The sequence below is a fragment of the Notamacropus eugenii genome, chromosome 1 (assembly GCF_028372415.1).
Source record: "Notamacropus eugenii isolate mMacEug1 chromosome 1, mMacEug1.pri_v2, whole genome shotgun sequence".
NCBI classification, from domain to species: Eukaryota; Metazoa; Chordata; class Mammalia; order Diprotodontia; family Macropodidae; genus Notamacropus; species Notamacropus eugenii.
The window spans coordinates 127860809-127880899 of record NC_092872.1 but is presented as its reverse complement, the minus strand read 5'-3'; the positions used below and the strand labels follow the sequence as shown (position 1 = coordinate 127880899).

Below are 20091 nucleotides of genomic sequence, written 5' to 3'. Positions count from 1 at the left end.
TTATTCTCAGTAACCACCAGCTGGTGCTGCTGAACAAGGAAAGAACAAGGAAAGATGCTGCTTTGGAAATCAGTGGGTGGAAGCTGTGTTTGTAGGAAGCATCTTGATGCAATGGAAAGAGCCCTGAATTTGGATCCAGAGGATCTGGATTGGACTCCTTGCCCTGAAACTTAATGCCTTTGTGATCTTGAGCAAGGCGCTTAACTTCTCTAGCCCTTAGTTTCCTCATCAGTAAAATGAAAGGATTGGATTATATTTTCATCTGTTCTCATCCACTTCTGTGGCTTCAATGATCACCTCTATGCAGCTGATTCACAAATCTACCCAGCCCCAACTTCTGTAGCTATTCAGTCTCAAAGATTAACTAATGGAGATCTCCACCAGGACATGTCCCATGTCAACATGTCCCGAGTTGAACTCACCTTCAGAAAGCCTCTTTCCCTTTCCTACTCTTTGTCTATGCTAAAGTCAGCCATCCTTCCAGTGACCAAGCCTCACTGTAACTTGTCATCTTGGATCTCCTCTCTCTCAGACTCAGTCATCTCAAAGTTTCGCTCATTCGACTTCCACAATATCTCTTAACTGTTCCCTCCTGTTGCTGCTATGTTTATCCTGTTTAAAGTTGTCATTTCTCTTTTCCTGGTTTCATTATTCTCTTAACCAGCCTTTATGCCTGTAGTTTCTAATTGGGCAGAAAGAAGTAAATCTACTGCCCAGATAATCTTTATTATATCCCATTAGGTTGACCTCAGAACTTCCAGTCATTGTCTACTGAACTAAAAAATAGTTCTAATCCTGGCTTTCAAGGCCTTCCAAAACCTAATGCAAACCTACCTTTTCTGCTTTACCTCATACCTTTCTGTATTCTGCTTTCCAGGCAATCAGATATTGCCTGGAAATATTCCCCATATTTGTATCTTTTATGTCTTTTCTTTTTCTTGTGCTTTAAATAGACTCTTTCATCTTTTGAAATCCTTTTCTTCCCAGATCACATCCTCACACCTCAACTTGAAAGTGATTCTTTCCTCAAATTCCTTGATCCTTTGTACTTCTTGTGTTTTTCATGTATCAGTCATATGTTATGTACTTGTATTGAAGTAATTCTTGTCTTGCCTCCATCTCCCATTAGATTGTAAGCTCCTTGGGAGTTGAATCAGTGTCATCTCTCTTTTTATCCATAGTGCCTTGTTTGTAGTCATGCTTAAATAAATGTTTGTTGACTTGAGTTAGCAAGAATTAATTTCTCAAACTAGATGGTCATCATGAAAGGGAAGCTCACCATCCTGGCCCTAGGAGGACTAAACCCTATTGAACCATCACTAGCAAAGAATAAAGAAATCTCCGTGTGGTATTAAAGAGAAGCTAGTCCCACATGCTCGAGAGAGTTCATCTTACTCTAAAACTGAGATTGATGAAAACTTGCTAACATCTCTGAAGAAATATTATGTAGTTAAAGGGCTCACAAAGTTTGATAGATTCTAAGAAAGCTGAGGTAGATGTGTTGGACTAAGATATTTCAATAATAACTTGAGGACAGGCAGTGTGGTATCTCAAAGACAGGAAGACCAGGTATCCAGTCCTGCCTCTGATATCCTGGCTAAGTGATCCTAGACAAGTCACTTAACCTCTCAATGCCCTGGGCAGCTCCCTACAACAGTGGTGTCAAGGATCCCTGAAGCCACATGCTGAGTTTCAAAAGCATATATTAACATTATTTATGTATTTTTGTGTTTTTATTTATTTTGTTAAGTATTTCCACAGTCGCATCTTAATCTAGTTTGGAATTTACCCAGGAGTATTGAGAGGTGTTTGACAGACATCTCTGCTCTCTAACTCTGTGTTGCAGAAAAGGTCCTGACCTGTATCAGTAAACGGAATTTCTTCACCTGGAACTTCACTATGTTATTGAAGTTAGAGGTCCAGTCCCTATTCATCTACCCAGGAGTAACCCTCCTTTAACCATCTGATCCCTTAAACCAGGGATCCTTGAATACATCAAGGGATTTCAAAGTTCGAAGGGACCTCAGGATCCAGTCTGTACCTGAACAAGAATTCCATCTACAAAATACCAGAAATGTATTCATTCAGCCTTTGCTGTTCTTGAAAACTTCAGTGAGGAGGAAGCTACTGCCTGCTGAGGCAGCCCATTTAACTTTTGGATGGTTCTATTTATTAAGACAGGTTTTTTGTTTTATTTCTGGCAGGAAACCTGAACTTTTCTCTTTGCAACTTCTACCCCGTATTCCCAGGTCTTCCCTTTGGAATCTTACAGAATGAGTATAACCCCTCTTCCAAATGACATCTCTTCAGATTCTTGAAGATAGCCATCATATTTCTCCTGAGTTGTACATTCCCCAGACTGTACCTCCCTAATTCCTTCAGCTGATCGTCATGTGGTATGATCTCACGATTGTAACTACCCTCATCCAGCTTGTCAATGCCCTTTGTAAAACATGGTACTCAGAAATGAATGTAATACAATTAAATGTGGTTTATCTGGTACCTTGCACTCGTAGCAATTACCTTTTTCCTGGAAGTCTAAGGTCACAGCTTTTTGGACAACTATATTATACTCAATTATTTTCAGTTTTTAAATCCACTTAAACTCATAGATATTTTCAAACTTCATTACTAACTTGCAGTTCCTTCCCCATCTTGCTTTGGGAAACTGATTGAATTAACAGGCATTAACTTCTTTCCACCCAAGCTCCACCACCAGCCCTCTCCTGGAAAAAGAAAAAATCATTGTAACAGATATGCACAGGCAAGCAAAACAAATTCCCATGCTGGCCATATCAGATTTTATATATAACATATATTATATGTAATAGATACATTTATACATGTATATAGACATATATTAAAATTTATTTTTTAATATTGTGCCCTAACCTTTTCCTGCATATGTTGACATCATATTACTTTTATTTTTCTTGTCATTAATATAGCCAGTTAAGAATATGGTTTTCCTAATACCGAACCAGCCTTGCTTTCCTGGTGTAAATCCAGCTTGATGATAATGTGTAATCCTTGTGATATATTGCTATGGTCTTTCTGTTAATATTTTATTTAAAATTTTTATATCAGTGTTCATTATGATTATTGGTTCATAGTTTTCTGTCTATTTAGACTCTCTGGTTTAAATATTAAGATCACATTTATATCATAGAAGAAATTTGACAGGTTTGCTTCTTTTCCTATTTTTGCAAACAGTTTTCAGTGTTAGAACCAGTTGTTCTTTGAGGGTTTGGTAGGATTTTATTATTAATCTATCTCATCTTAGGTTTTTTTCTTTAGGAGTTAATTTGTGGCTTGTTCAATTTCTTGTTTTTCTGCGATTGGGTTGGTTTGATAGATTCACCATTTCTTGTTCTTTTAATCTGGGTATTTTATGTTTTTTGTAAATTTTTGTCATTTCATTTTAAGTTGCCAGCTTTATTGAAGAGAGTTCATCAAATACTCTCTATTAATATCCTTTATTTCATCACCTTTTGTGAATGCTTTTTCATTTTTGTTACTGATGATTTGGCTTTCTTATTTTTAATTAAATTAGCTAATGGTTTAATTTTTTTCCCCAAAAATGCCTAGCTTCTGGTTTCATTCATTCATTAGGGTTTGTTGCTTTCAATTTTTAATTTCATTTTTATTTTTCAATATTAATTTTTTATTTAATTGTGGTTCTTTTAATTTGTTGATTTTTCAGGTCTTTTTAGATGCATCGGTTTATTGATTTTTTTCTCTCTTTTGTTGATAAAATAAAGTCTTTCAAAATATAAATATAAATTTAAATTTATAAATATAGAAATATAAACAAATATAAATTTTCTCCTGAGGACTGCTTTCGCTGCATCCCCTAATTTTTGGTATGTTTTCTCATTGTCATTATGAATTAATGAAATTATTATTTCTATGATCTATTTTTTGATCCACTAATTCTTTAGGATTAAGTTATTTCATATCAGGTTAATTTTTAAACCTTCAGTGATTCTTTGTTTACAATTTTTATTGCATTGTAGTCAGTAAAGGATGTGTTTAATATCTCTTATGGATTTGTTTGTAACATTCTTGTTACATAGTCAGTTTTTGTACAGATGCCATGCACAGCTGAGAAATATGTATACTTTTTTCTTGTTCAATAATTGCCAAAGGACTAATGTATCTAACTTCTCAGAAAATCTGTTCAGGTACTTAACTTCCTTCTTTATTTTTTAGTTAAATTTGTCTAGTTGTGAAAGGGGTACGCTGAAGTCACCCACTATTATAGTTTTACATTTCTCCCTGAAACTCATGTAACATTTCCCTTTATATATTAGGTACTATGCCATTTGGGGAGGGGAGGCAGTGGATGTATGTATAGATACAGATATAGATGCATATACATATATGTGTGTGTGTGCTTAGTATTGAAACATTCATTGTGTGTGGTATTTTTTCAGCAAAATGTAGTTTCCCTGTTTTTTAGTCATGTCTATTTTTTGTTGTTGTCTGAGATCATAATCATTATTCTGCTTTTTTTGGGTTTGTTTTTTGGGTGTTTTTTTTTTTTAGTTCAGCTGGCACATAATTATTTTTTTCTAGCTCTTTATTTAAATTTTAAGAGAATTTTTGTTTGTGTGTTTTTTTTTACAAATAGCATGTTGTTAGATTCTGCTTTCTAATCCTTTCTGTTATCTTCTTCCATTTCATGGGTGAGTTCATCCCATACTCATTCAGTTATGATCATTAATTGTTTATTTTCTTCCATCCTAATCTTTTATATTTTTTCTCCTCTTTACTCTTTGCATGGAAGAGGGTCATGGAACAGGAGCATAAGCAGCACCAATGCTCTTTGCTGAATACAGACATCTTCTGCTCCCCTCTCTCTTTTCTCTTTCCTTCACTTAGACCCCAATCAGAAGTTCTTACCCTTTCCTTTTTTTCCTTTTATAATCTTGTTCACAACACTTCCCTTCCAGGATTTAGGTTTATTTGTCTTATCACTAATCCTTCAGGAAAAGATTAGTAAAAAGTAATCATTCCCTTTCTCGCACCTCCCCCCCTTTCCTCTCTCCTTCCTGTTTCCTTGTTAAGTTGAATATATTTCCACAACAAGCTGTGTGTGTGTATGTGTGTGTGTGTGTTCTACCAATTTCTTTGACCAATTTATATGAAAGTGAGGTTCAAATGTTGACCACTCCCCACCTTGTTTTTATAGACTTCTATTTGTATACCTTTTTATGTGAGAAGTTTTCCCAACCTTTACCCTCTTTTCTTCCCTAATGTATTCTTTTCTCCCCCCTCTCCTTTTCCTTCCAGTATTATCAAGATATAACAAAATCACTCTCAGGCACCCTGTCTTATATAATTCTGTCTATGACCCTTGACGACATTAGTGATCTGAGAGAATACAAGTATCTTATTTGTATCACTGCCCCCCCCCCATTAGAAAGTAAATTTTTCAGTCTTATAAGTCCCTTCTGATTGCTGACATGTATTTCCCTTTTTTACATTCTCTTGACTCCTATGTTTATATTTCAGAGTTTTGATTCAGTTTTGGACTTTTCATCATGAATGCTTGGAAGTCTTCTTTTTCATTGAAGGCAAAAATTTTTCGCTTCTAGGATTATACTCACTTTTGCTGAATAAGTTAATCTCGATTCTAAACCTATATTTTTTGTCTTTTAGTGTTATACTTCTTGTTTTTCACTCCTTTATAGTGGTACCTGCTAAAGCTTGTGCAATCCAGACTGTGACTCCAAAGTGTTTGAACTCTTTCTTTCAAGCTTCCTTCAGTATTTCTTCTTTGGCCTCAAAGCTCTGGTTTTGAGCTATGACATTCCTGGAAGTTTTCATCCAAGGGTTTCTTTCAAAGGTGATTCATATTCTATTTTGACTTTTGTCCTCTTATTTTAATATGTGTGAGCAGTTTTCTTTCATGATTTCTTGAAATATAGACTTGTTATCCAGGCCCTTTTTTTAATTTTATATGGATTATAAATAATTAAATAATTCTTAAATTATCTCAGTCTTTTCCAGGTCAGTTGTTTTATATGTGTTGTGGGTTTTATACTTATGTTTTCTTCTATTTTTTAATCTTTTGACTTTGTTTAATAAATATTTCTTGTCTCATGGAGCTAGGTGATGTAGTAGAAAGAGTACTGGGCCTAGAATCAGGAAAACCTGAGTTCGAATCTGGTCTTAGACATTTAGTTCCTGTGTGTCCCTGCTCAAATCTCTTAACCTCTGTCTGTGTTAGCTTTCTCATCTGTAAAATAGGATTATAATAGCACTTTCTTCCCAGGGTTGTTGTGAGGGTAAAATGAATATTTATAAAGCACTTGAAAACCTTAAAGCACTATATAATTTTTTCCCCTTTTTCTTTGGCTGGCAAATAGAACAGTGAATAGAGCACTAGATCTTCAATCAGGAAGACCTGAGCTCCATTGTGACCTTAGATACTTATTAGCTGCATTACCTTGGACAACTCATTTAAACTTTGCCTTAGTTTCTTCATGTGTGTGTTCATCCTTTGTTGCTGAAGAAGACCATGCCATCAGAGAAGTAATGACATGACTTGCTCTTGACTTTGTTTTGAGTGAGGGAGGGCTGTGCAGGTCACCAGCCTCACTTCTCCTCCAGAGCCATCTGAATCCAGTGACCAGATATTCACCAGGATGACTGGAGATGACCCAGGATGAGGCAGTTGGGGTTAAAGTGACTTGCCCAAAGTCACACAGCTAGTGAGTGTCAAGTGTCTGAGGTCAGATATGAGCTCAGGTCATCCTGACTCCTGCACTGGTGCTCTATCCACTGCACCACCTAGCTGCCCCTTAGTTTCTTCATATGTAAAATGAGGATAATAATTCCATGTACCTTCTAGGGCTGTTGTACCAGTAAAATGAATTAATATTTGTAAAATGCTTTGTAAACTTCAAAGCACTATGTGAATGCTAGCTATCATTATTACCACTAACATTAATATATTTAGTCCATTCTAATTTTCAAGGAATATGCTATTTGGATAAGATTTGGGGCATCTGGTACTAAGCTGTTAATTATTTTTCCATGTCTTTGCTCCATAACTATCACTTCTTTTCCAATTCTCTCATTTCATTTATAATATCTTTATATTATAGTAGCTAGTATCTTTATATTGTAGTAGCTAGCATTTATATAGCACCTACTTTATATTGGGCACTATGCTAAGGGCTTTGCAAATATCTCATTTTTTTATCCTGTTATTATCCTCATTTTACAATTGAGGAAACTGAGGCAAATTGAAATTTATAATGTCTTTAAAAAAAACTTCTTAATTTCATCCAGGAATTCAAATTGTGACCAAGTTGTGTTTTCCTTTGAGACCTTGGTTTGTAGGTGCTTTGTAATATTCTCCACTTCTAGGTTTGTGTCTTGAGTATCTCTGATATTATAATAACTCTGGGTTTTTTTGTTTGTTTGTCTACTCATTCTTCCAGCCTTCTGTGTTAGGGACAGTTTAGGTTTATTTCTTGTGGGACCATGTTGGCATTGTGATCCTGGCCTATCTTGTCTGGCTTCATGCCACTGCTTTCTCTAGGTATTAAATACTTTGTTCATTAAGGATCTCAGGGGCAGTTTTAACCAAGATGCTGCAAACTTTGAGTGGGCCTTATACAGTTAGATCGAGGACATAGTCTGATCAGTGCACACCAGGACTTCCCCAGGCTTCAGACCCCAGTTTTGGTGTAGGCAACACAGCTCCAGTCTATTCTGCGAGTGGAGCTCCAGCAGACAATTACTAGGGCCAGCCTCTGTCAACTATTAGATTTGGCTTGTGTTCTGGCCTGTAGAGATCTTGTTGGATCCTGATTCTGTCATCTCGTGTGTCATCTATGCTTACTAGCTTTGTGTCATCTTTTACTTTTACAAGGATTCCATTTGTGCTTTTCTCCAAGGCAGCGATTAGAATGTTTAACAGCACAGGGTCAAGCACAGATTCCGGGGGAACTCCATTGGCAATATTCTAAGTTGACGTTGAACTATTAACAAATGCTCTTTGGGTCTGACTGTTGAACCACACCTAGTCCACATCTGTCCATAGTTTATGCAAGAAGAGATAATTTATCAAATGCTTTGCTAAATCTAGGTATATTCATAGTATTTCTATGATCTACTTTGTTAATTCTTTCAAAAACATGAATTAAAGTTAGCTTGGCATGACCTTTTCTTGATGTAGCCATGCTGTCTTGCTTTCTAGATGTTCACTAACTATCTCCTTTAGAAGTCAAGCTCAATGATGTATACTTGTGTGCAGACAATTTGCTTCCATTCCTGAAAACGGAGACAGTTGCCATCCATCCTCTTTAGTCCCGTGGTGCTTATGTTCTGGGTAGTCTTTTCAAAGATCACTCATAATGGTCCAACATCCACATCCTTCTCCAGTTATTTCTGTACCTTAGGATGTCCAGGCCAAGGGACTTAAACCCAGTGAGACATATTAAATGTTCTGTTTCCTTTTAGCCTTGTATATCTACTCCCTGTTAGCCACTTCTATGACAAGAGCTGTGGGCTTATGAACTGGCCTACCACAGCCCAAAAGAAAGACACCTTTAAGTTGTCTGGAGCAAGTTCGGTGATTTGCCCTTGGTCACACAGTTAATAACAGTAACAAGAGTAGCTAGATTTATATAGCAACTACTGTGTATAGTGAGGAAACTGAGGCAAATTGAAATTAAATGACTTGCCCAGGGTCACACAACTAGTAAATGTCTAAGGCTAGATTTGAATTCAGGTCTTCCTGACTCCAAGTCCAGTGCTCTATTCACCTTACTTACCTAGCTACCTCAGTAAGTTGATAAGTGGTAGAGCAAAGACTCAGTCAAGTCTTCTTACTCTCAATCCAGTGTCCTTTCCAAAACACATTTATTCCACTATAGTCTAGCCTTTGTTATCTCATGCTTGGATCATCTGACTATAGACTCTCAGTCTTTGAGTTCACTCTGCATGCTGCTTCCATACTCATCTTTAAACACAAATTCACCCTGTCACCCCTACATTAAAAAACCTTCAGTGGCATTATTTTCTGCTTCATCCAATGTCAACCCCTTTGCCTGTCTTCTGAGATTCCTATGTTATCTGTCCCCATCCAACTTTACTTCTCACTGTTCCAAATATGGTATGTTCCAAGCCTTCCTATACACACTTCATTCTCACCTCTGTGTCTTTGTTCATGAACACTTGCACCTGGGCACCTTAGCCTAGCAGAAGCAACAAGGCACTTTGAGGGAGAGACAAGAGGTGATAGATACCAAATGAGTCAGTGACCACCAGCTTCTCTCAGACCTGTGGGGAGACAGCACAAAAGCCCTGGGAAGGGCAGGGTCCTTCATACCATTGGTTCTACTTACAGCCTGATCCCTACAGTTGTCATCAAAGGGAAAACCCTGTGGAGAATGACCCACCAGTTGCTCCCATCAAAACAAAACACCTACAAATTACCAGAGATGGGCAGGTAACCACAAGAGTCTATGGAATAGCCTGCAACCCCGCACTCCACAGTTTACTGACCCCACTTCTGGCCCTGGGAGTCCCCACAGCCATCATTCAGAGAGATAACCTCTGTAGAAATGGAGCCAGCCATCCTCCCCAACTGCCTGTCACTCAGAACATACACAGCAAGCAAGTCATCCTACTCAGTCATCAGTGTACCCTGTGCCAAGCAAGTCAAACTGCTGCAGCCCCTCATCACCCAACCTTCCATTACCCCCAGTGCAGATAGCCCATTACTCTGAGCTTGAGCCCCGCTGCCACCCTAGCCTCTGTGCCCATCATCCAGAGAAACAACCATATGAAGATGCAGCCCGGTAGCCTCATCCTCTGTACTCACAGCACCAAAGACCTAGAAAAAAGAATTCTTCCTGCCAGGCTTTGGCAATGCAGAAACTGGTATTGTTTTGTCAGTGGAAATCACGTTCAAGAAGATGCATGTCCTTCTGCTTTAGTTCTGCCCCTGAGGACCAGGGGCTTTTCCTGGGAGCTTCTTGAGAGCAGCATTGTCTTGCTTGTCTGTTTTTGTTCCCAGCCACTAGCACAGTGCTTCACACATAGTAAGCAAGTAAGTAAGTAATGCATGCATGCATTTCCTAGATATCAAAGAAATGAGTTCTAATCCTGCTTCTGTCATGAACCTGTGTGACCTTGGATAGGCATTTCACTTTTCTGGCCTCAGTTACCTCTTCTAGAAAATGAGGAGCTTGGAATGGATGATCTCTGGAGTAGTGTACAGCTCCAGCCTCTTGTGATTCTAGGCTGTATCAGAGAAATGTTTTCTCCAGCATGCCTTCCAGTCATCTACTTTTTCGAATCCTACCTTCAAGGATCATCTCAAGTACTATTTATCTCCTCCATGAAGCCTTCCTTGACTGCTCCAGCCTTTTACATTTCTTTTGAACAAAAACAAACATCAACTCTGTTTTTCACAATTCATCCATTTTATTCAGTATTTTGTTCAGCATGTCTTATCTCTCTAACCATATTTTAAGCTTCTTAAGGATTGGACTTTGTCCTTATATTTTGACAATGCCAGGCTATTAATAGGAATTGTTTTATCATTGGAAATAAAAATTTAAAAGATGCATTATTGTCTGCTTACCTCTACATCTTACCCTATACCATGGGACCTTTCTGTTGAACTTGCAGTAGAAATCTCTCCTCATTTTAGAATGTGAGCTTCTTGAGTAAATGACTCCTAAATAACATTTTAAAAATCAAATTGGGCTTAAGGAGGGGAAAATAACCTATGTGACTCCATAATCCCCTTTCTACACTCTAACTTATCCTGCTCCAGGACCTCTGAAGGCTCATGGTTGGGGTGGCAAGGGAGACTCATTGAGAGGTGCTTATCCTCAACTCCAGCCTTATTCTAGGAGCCTGACAGCTGGCTCCTTAACATCAGAATGACTCTGGAAAACAGATCTGTACATCAGCTCACCTATTTGTCATGGAGAAAACTGAATTTCACCAGTCATTAAGCAGTTAGGACTTCGTCCTTGATACGATTAAGGATGGGGCTTATTTGTGTTTACTTCCTCTCCATCTTTGTTTGAAGCATTAAATCAGTCAAAGCAATGGGGATATGCAGTGGAATGATGTTTCTCTAACTCCCAGGGCAATGACTCCACAAAGGTTCTCTGGGGGTTAGTCACTAGAGAGGAGGGAGCCATAGATGTATTTTTTTAAAAATAAAGTTCAATTTATGCCTTTTGGTTTTAGAATTTAGCCTTCTGGATATGTCCTCAACCTCACTGACTCCTTCAAACCTTCCCTTGGCACCAAACAAGAATAGTTAAAGCCAGCTGACGGTAGCTAAATCCACCTTAATAGTTCTCTACCTCTCTAATGAATGAAAAGAAGTACATTTCTTTATCTTCTTCTAGAGGCCACTAAGTGGTCTACTGGCTACAGTGCTGGGCCTGGAGTCATGAAGAATGAGTTCAAATCCAACCTCAGACACTTACCACCTGTGGGACCTTGGGCAAGTCATTTGACCTCAGTTTACTTCAATTTGCTGAACTATAAAGTGGGGATAATAATGTTAGGATCCAGTGAGAGGTTCTTAAAGAACTTCGCACTGTACCTGGCACATAGTAGATGCTCTACAAATGCTTATTCCCTTCCCTCCCCTCCCTTCTCTCTGGGGTTAATATTGGTCATTATAATTACACAGCCTTCAGTGTCATTTTAGTGTTCTTTTGTTTATATAATAGTCATTGTGTATACTGCTTTTCAGGTTCGGCTTTACTTCACTCTGCATTGTCATAAAAGCCTTACCAAAGCAGTCTGAATTCCTTATATTCCCAATTTCTTATTGCACAGTATTATTCCATTGCATTCACATATAATAATTTGTTTAGCCATTCCCCACCTGAGACTGTTTCCAAGGGAAAAGGAAGGAAAAAAGTACTTAAATGATTCAGATTCAAGAGTCTGAGGATGTTGCCCTCATTCACACCCTCCCTTCCCCAACACTTATCCTTCCTGCTCATCTGGTTACAGAAAATCTAAGGTTTTTTCTTTTGACCTTACCACCCACATTCTTGCCAATTAAAATACAAACACTTCTGAGAAATGTAATATCTTAAGCTCTCCTTGGTCACTTGCACTGTAATATGAATGGATTTATCAGATAATTTCCTAAGTACAGGTTTTGAAGGAGAAAAGCGAAATAGAAGTTGAGGATACCTGTAGGGTAGATAGGAGCACTGAGGCAGCAAGGTGACAAAGAGGAATCGAGAGCACAGAAGATATAAGAGACCCATAATTCATTTCTAATCCTCATTTTTATTCTAAGTCCCATATATATGCCAGTTCTCATTCCCCGGGGAAAAAAATTTTTTTTTCAACACCACCCATAATTTGATCCCAAGGAGGTTTCACTAGCAAATTTCAGGATTGCACTATGCCTTCCATCCTCTCCAGGGGGAAAGCTAAGAACTAAAGGAGTACTAAACTAAAGAGCTATCTGGGAGGAAAAGAGGGAAAGATATAGGCATAGCCTGTGTGAGGATTAAGGGGTAGGAGGGATGTAGGCATTGCTTGTACTTTTAGTAAGAATTTTTAAAACTTGTTTTTTTCCCTTGGGGGTAAAGAGGATATAAGTTCTAAGTTCCTCAGGAGAGAATAACCTTAATGTGTTTTTGCCAAGACATTAAAGGTGTCAGACATCCATCTCTTCCCCCACCCCAAATAATAAAGAATGTGAAGTCCTTGAGAAAGCCTAGCAGTACCACATCTCAAACTATACTACAAAGCAAAAATTAGTGAAACTATTTGATTGTAGGGTTTTTTTTTAAAATAGGTTTTTGGTGAAACAAATTAGATACACAATAGTCAGAAGTTGTATAATGTTCTATGAACCTGGAGGCCTCAACTCTTGGGATGAAGTCTACCTCTATTTGGCAAAAACTTCTGGGAAAACTGGAAAGCAGTCTGGCAGTAATTACAGACCAGTATCCCACACCCTATGCCAACATAGGCTCCAACAGCTGCATGACCTGAATATAAAAGATATCATAAATTATAGGAGTAAGGAAGAAATTATCTTTCAGATGTATTAATTGGGGAAGAATTCATGACCAAACAAGGGATAAAGAAGATGACAGAAGATAGAACCAACAATTTTAATTATATGAAATTAAAAAGTTTTTGCACAAAACCAGTGCAGCTAAAAAAGTAGAAGGTAAATGAGTGGAGAAAAAAAAATCTTTACAGTGAATTTCTTATTCCCAAGATATAAAAGAACCTAATTCAAGTTAACCAGAATGAAAGCCATTCCCCGGTTGAAAAATCATGAAAGAGTACGAATAGACAGTTCTTGAAGGAAGAATTTCCAAATCATAATTACAGAAATGAAAAAGTAACTGAAGTTCTACCTCACACCCATCAGACTAGCAAACAAAACAATTGGAGTGGCTGTGGGAAAACAGGCACATTAATATCACTATAGATAGAGCTATGAAAATCTAGTTTTCTGGAAAGCCATTTAGAAACATGCCCCCAAAGTCACTAAACTCTGATTACCTTTTGACCAAGAGATACCACTACTAGACCCATCCCCCACAGAGAGCAAAGAAAGAGGGAAACACCCCATATGTACAAAATTATAGCTGCTCTCTTTATGGTGGTAAAGGCCTAGATATTAAGGGAGTGCCCATCCACTGCAGAATGTCTGAAAAAATTGTGGAATATTATCATGGAATTATAGAATACTATTGAGCTATAAGAAATTACTAAATGGATGATTTCAAAGAAATTTGGTGTAACTTATATGAACTGATGCAGAGTGAAGTGAGCAGAACCAGAAAACAAAACTTTATATAATCACATTTTAAAGAAAATTTCAAAAGATGTAGTAATTCAGGTCCATGAGATGATCATAATTCCAGAGGACTAATGATGAAGGATGCTATCTACATAGCAAGAAAGGTGACAGATCCAAAGTATGGAATTTGATGTATGTCTTATATTTGGACACAGAAAAATGTAGGAATTTTCTCTACTTGATGATCCATTTTTATTAAAAGGTGGTTTGTTTTTTTCTTTTTCTTTTTATCCAGTGGGTAAATAAGTGGAAAAGAGAGAGGATAACGTAGAAGAAACAAACCAAGAAACAGTAGTAGGACAACTTTGAAAACTACATGTTGAATTATATATATATATATGTATAAATATGCATGCATGTATATATATATGTATGTAAATATATATGGAAAAGTTCATTTTATTCGGTGTTAAGAATAAAAAATAATGTAAAGTTCCTGAAGGTGGGGTCTGTTTTTCCTTTTGTCTTTGTATCCCCAAACCTATTACAGCATCTTGTATAGGTGCTTAATAAGTGATTATTGAATTGGCCTTGAACATCCCCCAGAAATAGGGTTGAATGTGCCCTTTACCCAGTCTGTACAATGCATCCTATCAGGCACTGATTTTCCTATTTGTTTGAGGTGGTAGTGTGGGTCTCCTATTAAAATAATGTGTTGATCTTTGAGCACAGTTTAGTTCTGACATATCATAGGCACGTATGCTTGTGTCTTATTCCTCTACTAAACTATTAACTCCTACGAGAGCAAACTTCAGGTATTCCTCAGCAATGTTCTGCACACAATATGCACTTTGTTGAAGGAATAAATTGTAAGAGGACCAGTGATTTGAAGATACAATTTTATCCTGCAGCTTCAGAATAAAGTTCACCTACTCCAGACTGCCTCTTTAGTGGGTAATCTGCATAGTTCTGGTGTCAATGGCCAGGGGAATACTGGAATTTGAAATGAATTTACTCCAACCCAAATAATCATTAGCCTCAGGGGAGTTCCCAATAAGTAGGAAGCAAAGAAGTAAAACGATTCCACAAGGAACTCTTTGCTGTTCTTACTTCACCTAGATGTGGGTCCTAGTCACAGAAGAGCTACAATATCTCTGAGGCAATGGTCTGGTTCAGAAAAGAAGCCACCCAAGAGCTGCAGTTTAGCTAAAAAGTAAGAGATCATCAGAGCAGTTCAGTGGCAGAAGCAGCGCAGAAGATGCTCTTTGGGTGTACAGCAAGCAACGTTTCAGAGGCAAATTTTTAAACCCTAGTAGCATAAATTATTCCTTCTCCCCTCCTTATAGTAATTGATGGGAGAGTGAGGCCCTAAATGGATCTGCAAAGAGAATAGTTTTCTTGTTACTTTGCTATTTTGTTTAATTAAATACCTTTGCTTTGAATTAATGTGTCATGTTTTGGTAAAAGGAGAACAAAAGATGGGTGTTTGTGACCTGGACTTCTGAATAACCACCAATCCAAAAAGTTTTTTGAACTTGGGTTTGGCTTTCAGGGAACTAAGTGAGGCAGGGGGCCCTGGACTACAAGATTTATACTATGAATGAAATAAGCAGTTTCAATGGTAAGGGGGCCTTCTAGAAAGATGAGTGAAGTGTCACAATGGAGAGCACTGGGCACCTGGAAAGAAGTGGATACAACTTTTAAGGGGGCTTTGTGGCACTAAAGATAAGCCATAATTCTGAGGATAAACTCTGTTCAGCTAATACCAGCATTTCAAGCTCTGGTCAGCTTGTCTAAGCTTGAGTCAGAATGTCCTGTTTGGGTCAGAGTGGTCACCAAGGTAAAAATAGTCTACCCACTTTTTCCAAGTGGACCTGAATGGGGAACTACAGGACCTTGGGAGAATGAAATACTCGTAAACACAGTCAGAACATAAAATTGGTCGAGGGTGGGCATGGGAGCCGGGATAGGAGGGGAGGCAATTGGTGATTGGTGGTCGAAAGAAGTTAAACACAAACCAAAGTATGTCTGGAAGAAAGGAACCTTGGAGAATTAAGATGTATATAGTTTATTGTCTAATAGAATGTCAGTTCCTTGAGGACAGGGATTATGTCATTTTGGTCTTTATATCCTCAGTGCATAGTACATAATGATAATAAAATTTTTGATTGATATGATGAAACAGACATTCAAGATGAATTCATTTTTATTCATTTTTGTTTCATCATTTTTTTAAAGAAAGTAATGCAGTCAGTATTGAGAAGGCTCTTGGAAGTCAACCTCTCTATTTTGTATGCAAGGGAAACCCAGATGTAGGGAATCGTATCAGAGTCAAAATCACAGCATCACTGGCTTATAGCTGGAAGGGACCTCGGAAGGCAACAGGTCCAACCCCTTCCATTTCATAGATAGGGCGACTAAGACAGCCAACTAAGGTGACTTATCCACGATGACAGAGGAAGTAAATATCAGAGGCAGGCTTTAAACTCAAATTCTCTCACACTTAATCTAGCATTCTTTCCATTATACCACTTCTAACTACCTGTTGTTTTTTTAAGTTCTTTGATAGTTCATTGATCCTTGGATCTGCATCATGATCCAGAGTTGTCTCTAGGCTATATACCAAAGGGAGTCTAACCCTTCAGACACAGGCTGGGGCATAGTTGGGGCATGACTGCTTAACCTCAGAGACAACCTGACTAAAATCACATGACCAAGGCTGACCATTGAGTGACTGCCACCATAATAACTGATGAACTACCAAGGAGTAAAGTGAAGTAATGTTAAAAGCTTTTTGCAAACCATAAAGGGCTGTATACAGGCTACCTTTGTTTTCCCACCTGAGAGGAAATATCTATATGAGCAAAATCACAGATCCTTGAAGTATATAGCAAGTATTGTTTTACAGTATTTTTCACCGCAAATGTACAGTGTATCAGCTTCAATCTGGACTAAATACATTTTTTTCTGTGCTAGTCTGGGAACTGAACTAAAAGAGAAAGAACGTTCTGAGCTTTTTTTTGGAGATTTTAGGGAATGCCTGCATAATAGAGGATCCCCTTCCTTTAAAGAGTTTACACCCTCATCAGGGTGACAAGATTACCACATACATGAAACCGTTAGAGACTAAAACAAAAGAGTGCCCAGCTCACTGGACAGTGGGAGGCAGACTATAAATGCTCCAGGATGTCAGAAAAGAAAAGGAGGAAAGAAATCAGTGCCAGGTAGAGGGCTCAAGCAAAGCTTCATGAAGGAGTTGACAAAAATCAAGCCTTGGAGGACAGGGAAGAGTTGGATTGATTCTAGATAGCAATAGGTTGCTACTGCACAATGTAGCTTTCCTCCTTATTACCTCTACCCCAACCACTGAGATCAGCATATTAGGGATCTGAGAAAAGATCTTGATTTATCCCTACCTCTATAAACAACTCCTGGAGAAATATTCTGTATTTATATATGCTTAAGTACCCATATATTGTTCCTTCTAATAAAATGTAAGCTCCTTGAGGGAAAGTACTGTTTCACTTTTGTCTGTATCCCCGGAGTACATCCAGTGCCTGGGACATAAATAAATGTTTAGGGAATTCCTTTTGGATATGGGTTGGACTAGCTAACTGCTGAGGTCTATTCCAAACTCTCAGTTCTGGGATTCTGGGATTAATTGAAGTGGACCTTGGGTAGACCTTGCGAGCCAAACGCTGTGACCTCTGTACCTCAGTTTCCCCACTTGCCTAAAAAAATGTTCTCTGCCTTTGCAGTTCAGACGGTAGCTTCTGAGACACCTGACTCCAATGTGAAGGCCCTCTCTTCAAGCAACCGGGGCCTCTCTTTCCTTGAGAAGAAGCTGGGCCTCAGGCTAATCCGGGGAGGTTAGTCCTAAAGGCAGAGAGAGACATCGAGATAGAGGGAGACAGACGAGAGAATGGGGTTTTGTGTACGCGTCAATGTGTGGTTCGGTTTTTGGCTGAGGCTGGTGTCTGGGGAGGGGACGGGGTGGGGCCTTTTTGGGAGGGGGGGCATTGCTGGCCAGGGTGGAGTGGGGGGGGGCGGGGGGCGGAGGAGAGGTTGCTGCTGGCACAGGCTCAGGCGGATCTGGTGGACAGCTCAAGTGGGACTCGGGGCCGGCTGAGCCTTGCGAGGAGCCCCAGCTCGGATTCTCGCCAAGATGGCGATAGAGGGGAGGGAGAGGCAACGGCAGCGGCCCCGGTCCGGGCCCCGACTCCGGCCCCCGAGGCCGCGCCCCCGGAGCTGCGGCTCCCTGGGCCAGTGACACCGTGCGCCCCTTCCCCGGCAGGCAGCGGCCGCGGCGCCCGGGGCTCCCTCCCATGGCGCAGGGAGACGCCCGTCGCAGCCTCTGGGTGTTCTCGCTGACCTTCTGCGCGCTGTCCGTGCACGGTAAGGGGCCCGAGGGCCGGAAGAAGCAGGAGGGGGAAGGGGGCTGCGTGTGCCCCTGTGTGTGTGCCCCTGTGTGTGTGTGCGCGTTCGCGCCCGCGCGCCTGTGCCCCTGTGTGTGCCTCTGTCCCCAGGGTGTGCGCGGGTCTGTGCAGGAGGTGCGTGGCTGTGTTTGGGGAGGGTGTGAATGTGCCAGTGTTGTTTATGGTGCATGCCCTCATTTGTGGTGCGAGGTTGGGTGGGGTAAGGTGCTGTGGGGTTGTCGGGTTTGGGGGGAAGATCTTGCGGTTTATGGGGGTGTGGGGAGTTCTTCGACTTTGGGGGATCCATGGCAGGGGGCGTGTGTGGATTTGTAGGGCCAGTTGGCGGGAGTAGGTAGAGGGGTACAGATGGGAGATTTGGAGGTGGCTGCTGTGGAGGGACTGTGGGGCTGCCGGGTTTTGGGGTACGGTGAGAATGACGCATATCTTATCCCAGTGCAGGCAATGTCTTGGAGGTTTGGGGGGAGATAGGGTCCCGACCGCAACAGGATTGCTCCGAGGCAGGCAGTTGGGAAAGGGGGGGAGTAGTGAAACTGCGTCCAGATTCTGGGGAGAGAGAGGACGGGAGAGAGGGGAAGGCAGTGGGAAGTGTGTGTGTGTGTGTGTGTGTGTGTGTGTGTGTGTGTGTGTGTGTGTGTGTGTAAAGCCCTGCTAACCCTAGGTACACGCACGCATGCACACACACACACACGTACACACACTGCCTCCCACTGAGTATTATAGAATAGACCTTCCCCTCCCAACCCCGCCCCGGCGGAGCAGGGTCCGAAGCGTGTCAGGCCAGTCCGAAGGAGGAAGTTTTGGGGGCGACCAGCGTCCCTGAAGGGGCAGCTGAGCTAGGACTCATTTCCGTTATCCCCGATCCGGGTTCTGCCGTGACAGTGCAATCTTTTGCTTGGTTACTGTCCTTTAGTTTGGGGGTTAGGGGTGTCTAGCCTGAGCTGCCTGAGGAGGGAAGGAGTTGAGCGGGCTGGCTTTGTTTGCTCGGTACTTGAGGGGGTTGGGGAGAGATGTGTGTGAAAGAGGGCCTAGAGTGGGGGGGAAGAAGGGGATCTTTCCAGCTGCTTTGGCTTTCCAGCTGGATTCAGAGTCCCCTAGCCACAGACCATGTGGTGGTGTTGGGAGGTGGGGCAGGAGAAGGAGGAATAGGGGCTTGCTAGAGCATGAGAACCTCCGAGACCTAGTGGTCTTTTGGAAAATTAACACATACCCCTCTAATCCTTCCTTACACACACACACACCCTCACCCCAGTGTAACTTTGACCATTACTAGGGGTTCAGAGGGAAGCAGCAGATCCCTTCCTATTAGCCTTTTAGCCTCCCCAGTCTGACTGATGGGGTCTATGGTACAAAAAAAAAAAAAAAAAAGGCTTTGGGCAGAAGGCGGGTAGAAGTGGAGGCTGATGGAAAGTGGGACACCAAAGGGCATATGATCTGCCACATACTTGCTGCTTCTCAGCCCCAACCTATAGAAGCAAACCTGCCTTTTCTCTTTCCAGATGTGGGCACACACCTTGTCCTATTTTCCCTTCCCACCACCCTGCCCGGGGTCATTAAAACCCAGTAGAGATTACTCTTAGAATCATACAAACATAACCTGAGAGTTGAAAGGGCTTGTAGAGGACATCTGGTCCGAGATCTTCATTTTACAGATGATAAAACTGAGTTCCAAAAAAGTGAAATGATTTGCTCATGATCATACCATAAAAAATGAAAACTCTAACATTAGAACTCAGATTCTTGCACTTCCAAACTCAGCACCCTTTCCCCAGAACTTTCTTCTTCATGTCACTATTCAGAAACCTTCAGTGGTTTTCCATTACTCACAGCATAAAGTCCAAAGCCCTTTGAATCTCACCCTCAGTACTTAATAACTCAGTG

At 40.4% G+C, this 20091-nt stretch overlaps 1 protein-coding gene across 3 annotated transcripts in view; it reads left to right on the top strand.

The window, feature by feature from the left end:
- Positions 1-17841: 17841 nt before the first annotated feature.
- IGDCC4 (immunoglobulin superfamily DCC subclass member 4) overlaps positions 17842-20091 on the top strand; it is a 46068-nt gene continuing 43818 nt past the window's right edge. For all 3 annotated transcript variants that reach the window (XM_072614171.1, XM_072614182.1, XM_072614162.1), the window contains exon 1: positions 17842-18172. In XM_072614171.1, coding sequence (XP_072470272.1) covers positions 18103-18172 — 70 coding nt within the window. In that variant the 5' untranslated portion in view covers positions 17842-18102. The remainder of the gene's footprint in view (positions 18173-20091) is intronic.